The sequence below is a fragment of the Quercus suber genome, unplaced genomic scaffold, assembly GCF_002906115.3.
Source record: "Quercus suber isolate HL8 unplaced genomic scaffold, Cork oak 2.0 scaffold_1575, whole genome shotgun sequence".
Lineage (NCBI taxonomy): Eukaryota > Viridiplantae > Streptophyta > Magnoliopsida > Fagales > Fagaceae > Quercus > Quercus suber.
This window is the reverse complement of record NW_027070944.1, coordinates 1-7,450: the sequence shown is the minus strand read 5'-3', so window position 1 is coordinate 7,450 and position 7,450 is coordinate 1. Positions and strand designations below refer to the sequence as shown.

At 32.6% G+C, this 7,450-nt stretch overlaps 1 protein-coding gene across 1 annotated transcript; it reads left to right on the top strand.

Annotated features, from left to right (window-relative positions):
• Nucleotides 1-1,330: 1,330 nt before the first annotated feature.
• LOC112025304 (adenosine kinase 2) lies at nt 1,331-7,273 on the top strand. The gene is made up of 12 exons (XM_065769875.1): nt 1,331-1,526; nt 2,138-2,191; nt 4,681-4,727; nt 4,836-4,867; nt 4,957-5,058; nt 5,174-5,241; nt 5,390-5,466; nt 5,562-5,659; nt 5,752-5,822; nt 5,903-5,969; nt 6,052-6,235; nt 6,774-7,273. Exons 1-12 carry the CDS (start codon nt 1,444-1,446, stop codon nt 6,914-6,916), a joined length of 1,026 nt encoding a protein of 341 aa, XP_065625947.1. The 5' UTR covers nt 1,331-1,443; the 3' UTR covers nt 6,917-7,273.
• Nucleotides 7,274-7,450: the final 177 nt, after the last annotated feature.

Sequence of the window (7,450 nt, the reverse complement as noted above, 5' to 3'; positions counted from 1 at the left end):
CTTTGAAAATTCCAAAATGGTCTTTTTGGTTTTCTGTACCACCTACTTTGTTGGTGGGAAAAGAGAAAGAAAAAAAGAAAAAAAAGAAGTCGCCAGTACGGTCGCCGACACAGAGAAGGTACAGAAAAAGAACACAGTGGTGGCACAATACTAGTGGTCGAAAGGGCCCCAATGGGTTGGTGAGAAATATTGACGTCCTAGACCACAAACTCTGGGTTGGTAAGATACTTCAGAGTGGACTGTTTGGTAACGTGATTTTTGTTATTTAAATAATACAATACGTGTATTTTTATAATATTTTTTTATTTATACATATTTTTATAATATTTAAACAATATTATCAGAAAAATATTATCAAACAGCCTTAGTTTTTAAAAAATGAGGTGGAAAAATGTGGTGTAAATTTCATAGCAGAAAAAAAGTGTTTGATATTAGGCTTCTAGTAACATCTTTTTAAACATAGTGTGCACTTGGAAAGAATTATAAATTAAAATTATTTTATTATTCAGTTGATTTTTGTTATTATTTATGAGTTTATTGTATTTTTTGGCACTATTTATGATTCTATTATACTATTTTAATTAACTTTTACTTTTATTTATAATATTTTCAACAATAATTTTTTAGTTTTAACAAAATAAGCAGTATTTAAACACACTCATAATTGAGTGTTTAGTAAAAATATGTATTTCTAAGAAAAATTGTCTTTTTTTTTTTTTTTTTATGTATTGTCAATATAATAATTATAACAATACCAATTTAAAAACTGAAAACTGATAATACTTTTCAATGTATAAAACATTCTAAATTGAAAATTACGATTAAAAATTTAAAACACTCAGCCTACCTAACGTTTTTTTTTTATCCCACTAAAAAACACCGATAATTTTTTTTTTTTTTTTACAACTAACTAATCACAATTTCTCACTAATGATACTCAAAATAATACCACTAAAAGACCGTTTGGCTTGGGTGGATAAGCTGAACGCGTTTGCGTTTCAGTTTTTTTTTTTTTTTTTTTCACGGGTTTCAATTTTTTTACTGTTTATATACTGTAGCGGTTACTGTTCAATGAACAGTAGCCGCAAAGTTTGACTTTTCAATTCAAATTTACTATTCACGGATCCACAATTTTCACTTTTCAACAACTTTTTCATTAAAAATGGGTCCCACAGTACTATTCACACATTTAAAAATTATTTTACTACAGTGTTTTCAGTTTTCAGTTTTCAATTTTCAGCTGTATCCAAACAGGCCCTAAGTTTGTGATGATAAAATAATGCATTGACGCAACATTATTGACGTAGGCGGCACACCCACGGTATAATTGGACTTGACTCAACACAGCACTTACATTCATAACTTCATTGATCATTCTCATTCTCATAGATTTCTTTGTAAACTTATCTCTTCTCTCTGCTCGGATCAGCTTCTTCTGATTCAATGGCGCACGAAGTCATTCTCATGGGCATGGGTAACCCTCTCCTCGACATCTCAGCCGCCGTCGACGAACAGTACTTGCAAAAGTATGTTACACCCACCAACCAATTTTAACAGCTCTACCTTTATCGCCTAGAAAAATTTGAAATTTTTTTTTTTTNGCTTTTGTTTTTAGCAAGTTCAGTTTTACATATTAGTTAATTTTTACTGAAGCTTGGATATAGGGTGAAATTGTTCAATGTAGCTGGTGGAATACAACTTTCTCTCACATAAACGCATTTGTTAACGTACTATTTTAAAAAAGTTTTGATTACACGTTTGTGAAAAATATAAAAAGTTGTCAAAAAAAAAAAGTCGGTTGCTTTTTAAAAATGTTTTTAAAAATATTTCCTAAATCAATGCCGCAAACTTTTCCCTTAGTTTATTGCTCACATATTACATTTATCAGTTCCCATTTTGGTGGAGTTGGGAATTGCTGGAACAGCCCACAAATTACTAAATTAGTCACAATTGTTTATAATGTTAATTGTATGGATCCTGCGTTGATAATTTGGGAAACTGTTTTTCAGTTAAGTTTTTTGGTGAGGACATTGTGATGGCTTTTTCGGATAATTTCCTCGAATAACATGTATTGAAAAAGAGAGAAAAGAAATACAGTTTCATTGTTTTGATTGGCTGGTCGTGTTTTCTGTAACAGGTATGACCTGAAGTCGAACGATGCAATTGTAGCAGAGGAAAAGCATGTGCCAATGTAAGACATTTCTTTTTATGTCAAGATCAGTGTAATGCTAATTTTTGTTTATGTTTTTGATGTGGTGGTTCTCAGTTTGAGCTATGTTCAATCTTGGGCCATGGAAAATGAGAATTGCTTGAATATTGAATTGGATGTGATTGAATTTGATTGAATTTTACTTTACCAGAGATCTAATTAGTACTGTATAAGATGGGTACTACAATTGTTGAATATTTTAAAGATTCAGGCAGTGAGATTATAACCATCAATTTATAAGATATAATAGGAGTGATGAAAAGACTTTATAAGATGGGCATTACTACTGTTGATCTGTAAAGATTTAGTCAGTGAGATAATGAGTCATCAATTTTGAAGGGGTGATATGAGTGGTGATAAATTAAAAAAATGTAGTATGTTAAAGTTGACATGGCTTAATCTCATTTTGATTTGACTTACTTGAGTGCAATTTTCTATAGATAATTCACTTGAGTTACATAAGATCATTAATGGGATATAATCATAAGGTCGTTGTATGTGCGTGTGTGTGTGTGTAGTGACAGCACAAGTGTTAATATTTGTTCTATGAGTATTGCACAAGTGTTTATTTTGTTCCATGAGTATTTGTCCAGCAGTTTCAATTGCTATATCGTGGAGCGGAATAGAAGAACTATGGAAATCAGCTTATTAGAAGCATGTAAATAATGTTCTAATTTAATCATGACTTGGGTAGCAAAAGCATACTACTTTGCGAGGACAGTACTTGAATGCAACTTCAAGTCTTCAACAGTTAATTAAAATTTCTACTATGTCACAGAAAAACCTACCAGCACCCATGAGCTCTCCTTACTATCCCATGTTCCAATCCTTGGAGGGATTGGCGGAACCAAAGAAGGATGGAGAAAGGAGAAAGTGAAGGGAGAGGGCAAATCCTCTCATTTCATAGAAGGGTAAAGGGAGGGGGAGGCTGAGGCTAAATGATGCAAGGGGTGCAACTGCAAAGTCTATTCTATTTTGATTTAGTTTTATATACTTTTAGAAGTCAATTGTATTTTAACTATTGGATAATGATTTTCCACAAAATGGTATTGGTGACGAAAGGTATAACTTGTACAAATCTTTCCATTTTTCAAATTTTGAATTGGATTTTAGTTTTGGTCTTATTAACTAATTAGGTTATTGATATTTTATTTAATTTCTTGGCATTAATGTTATTTTCGTAATTCAATAATTAAGCTTTGATCCAAATCAATTAGGGTTAAGATTTAGTCCTAGTAGTTTATATAAGTGTGCTCTTGTACTCCTATAGAGATAAGTTCATGATGAATTTAATTTTAGCTGGAATTTTTCCACTGGCTTGGTTTGATTCCTACTTAGGTGCTAATTCATAGTTTTAATTTCTATTCTTCTGATCTTGTTGATTTTTAATCCCCTTTGAGAATTTGTGCTGCATAAGTTCTCGTATCAAAGGTGTACATTGTTCTAAATCACTAAACCCCTTTGGTTCCACCAAAACCTACTTATAAAAAAAAGTGGGCAAGATTGAGGAGGGAGAGCACAAAAAAGTTGTGAAATTTCCTTTTTACCCTCACTTAAACTATTTAAATATGGAAATAATAGTATAACTAGCCTTTTCTCACATGCTCAAAGGTGCCTTTTTATTATTTTTATATTTTTCAATTAAAGGTTTGTTTTATCTAATTATTATAATTATTGTTAACTCACTTCTCATTATATATTTATAGATGGGTTTTTTTTGGTAAGTTACATACGCACCTAGTGATGAAATTTTAAAAGATAACCACCTCTCCACCATTCCTATTTTTTTCTATCACTTTGCCAAATTTAAGGATTTTTATTTTAACAATTTTTATTTGTAGTTTGAATTATGTCCTGTTGGTAATGAGACCACCAAATTCTACGCTCTTTATAATTGGGTTTATTTGTTTTTAAAATTTTAATTTTTATTAGTATGTTATACATGCATCCAATGGGTGTTGAGCCCACAAAATCATCCATAGCATGTATAAGGGGAGGAGTTGAGGTTGAGCTAGAGCACATTGGGCTCTCTTTTAAATAGCATAAATTAGATATCTATACTTTTCTTTCTCTCTCTGCTTTCCTTTCTACTAGAAAACATGAGGGAGTGGTGGACTCTCCTGTCCTCTATGTCACTCATACTTTCCATCCCTCCTACGAAACAAAGTATAAACAAAGACATATATACACTTTGATTAAGGAATAGTATCTTACTAGCTTAGGTATTTGAGAAACTGCAACGTGACATAACTGTTATTGTCATATTTATGGAGCTTAAGAGTTTTTCCCAACTCTTTTCATCAAATGGGCACCGAAATGTACATGGTAACTTGCTTAAAGATTAGGAATTTCAATATAAGCTTAACTTGGATACTTCTTGGATCCCCCTTCACATCCGTATGAGATTTTTTCTGTAAACTATTCTTCTTTACTTTGCTCGACTATAGACCAATGTTAAATGTATGTCTCAGGTATGAAGAAATGGCTAACAATCCCAATGTGGAGTACACTGCTGGAGGTAATGGATTCATTGCTCAAATAATGAAATTCAAAAATTGTTTTTCTATTTGATTTCAGTAGATAATATTGATCAATGATGAGTTCAATTTGATTTTATTATCTGCAGGTGCTACTCAAAATTCAATCAGAGTTGCCCAGGTACATTATTACTTCCTTTTGAGGGGAGTGGAAGAATTCAGTAGTATTATCCCTTTGCTCAGTAAATGAGTTACCCTTTGCTTTTGCAGTGGATGCTTCAAATTCCTGGTGCAACGACTTATATTGGTTGCATTGGCAAGGACAAGTTTGGAGAGGAGATGAAGAAGAACTCAAAGCTTGCTGGTGTCAATGTAAGTTTTCTTTTCTTCTTCTTCTTTCACTTTTTTGATTTTGCATAAATATATTCTTAAGCATTGGGCCATAGAGTAGTAATATTGCCAATGTTATTTAATACATATCAATCAGGTTCAATATTATGAGGATGAATCTACACCAACAGGAACTTGTGCTGTCTGTGTTGTGGGTGATCAAAGGTTGGTTGCTCAAACTTGCTGTAAAATTTTCTCATGCTTCCTGATAAACTGTTGCCTTGCATCTTCCCCTTATTGTTTAAGCAAAGCAAATGTTCTCAAATTTGTGCATGGCTGGATTAATAAGACTTATTGTTGGCTGAATATGTAGGTCACTTGTTGCTAACTTGTCGGCGGCAAATTGCTACAAATCTGAGCATTTAAAAAGGCCAGAAAACTGGGCATTGGGTACACTTTCTGCCTATGCATTCTTGTTTTATATCTCCTTTGTCTAGGTAGTCATTCTTGTAAACCGACTTCCTTGTGAAACCTTGTTTGGATAGTTGAGAAGGCCAAGTATTTTTACATTGCTGGCTTTTTCCTCCCCGTATCCCCAGACTCCATACAGCTTGTTTCTGAACATGCAGCTGCACATGACAAGGTATAATGAGACATATTTGGAATCCTCTCTTATCAACTGGTTTAAGTAGCTTCTGAATGAGAAATCTTTAATATCTAATTTTTTTTCTGCAGATCTTCATGATGAACCTTTCTGCTCCATATATCTGTGAGTTCTGCAAGGATGCATTGGAGAAATTTTTGCCGTAAGCATTTTTATCATCTTCTTTTGTGGTAATAAGTACATATACATATTGACATAGGACATGCCTTCTTCGGGGTTCAGGTATATGGACTTTCTTTTTGGAAATGAGACAGAAGCAAGAACCTTCTCAAAAGTTCAAGGCTGGGAGGTAATGGTTGCTTGGTATCAGATTTTACCAGATTCACTGTTTTTGTTTTAAAGTTTAACATGCTTGGTCTGTTCTTGACCAGACTGAAAATGTAGAGGAAATAGCTCTAAGACTTTCCCGATGGCCTAAAGCATCAGGAACACATAAGAGGATAGTTGTAATTACTCAGGGTGCAGATCCTGTAGTTGTTGCTGAAGATGGAAAAGTGAAGAAGTTCCCTGTAATATTATTACCTAAAGACAAAATTGTTGATACAAATGGAGCAGGTATGTGTTGTCTTGTGCTGGTAAAAGTTTCAAATGTCAGAATAGACTAGCTTACTCTTCTACATGCAAATAATTGTCAAAAAGTTAAATCATCTAGAGCATTCAATGAAAAAGGTCATTATCACCATTTCTGTCTTTTCATTTCCTTACAAATTATACCCGTCTATAAATATATCATTGAATTGGCAAGACTCAAATAGCCATAAGCATCTGCCTTATTTATTACTTTCATTTCCTGTTTGGCAGATCAGAACAATTGAAAGCACCAATCTAAATTAATAATAATAATAATAATGTTACTATGGTTTTACCAATGAATTTAGGGAACCTTTTTCATACTGCTTTTTATACCCCATGAATAAGTTTGGTTTGCTCATTGACATTAAAATCATGATTGTGCAAGTACCTGATGGCCTTGATATAACTTAATACATGAAGGCAGTAAAGTCATGTACCAGAAATGTTTGTTTAACACCACACAAAGAAGAAATTGAACCTTTTTTTATAATTAATTAACTTGTTAACTTATGTTTTGTAGGGGATGCATTTGTTGGAGGATTTTTATCACAGTTGGTTCAAGAGAAATCCATTGAAGAGTGTGTGAGAGCTGGCTGTTATGCAGCAAATGTTATAGTTCAGAGGCCTGGCTGCACATTCCCAGAGAAGCCTGATTTTAATTAAGTGGCTCCTTATTTCCCTGCAGTTCTGGGTATTGTTTTGGTTGAGAATCATATTACTCTTTGTATTTTTAGAATAACTACACTCATGAAAAAGAATTTATGTGGCCAACCTTGATTAGTCTATTGAGTATTCCTAATTGATCCCAAAAATTTGGGACTAAAGCTTGTTATTATTGTAGTATTAGAAGAATTGCATGCTAAAATATCCTCAATAACTGAGGCATCTAGTATGGAATTTTGATACACAGGAAAAGGGAAAACAGAAACTTATATACTTTACCTTGTGATGAGTCAAGTATGTCAATGTTCAATGGTTAATTTAATTTGCCAGATGGGACAAGAAAATTCCCTTCCTTTCTGATTGAATTGATCAATAAATGAAATTGCTTATCACAAAATATAACAGGCAATAATATTTTTTTCTTTTGGCAGAATAACAGGCAAGAAATTAAATGTTCCTGTATTATTATTTTTATTTTATGAGTTTGGGCTTACATTCAGTATTTTTTTAACTGGAATCTTCTTTTGTTTTAAT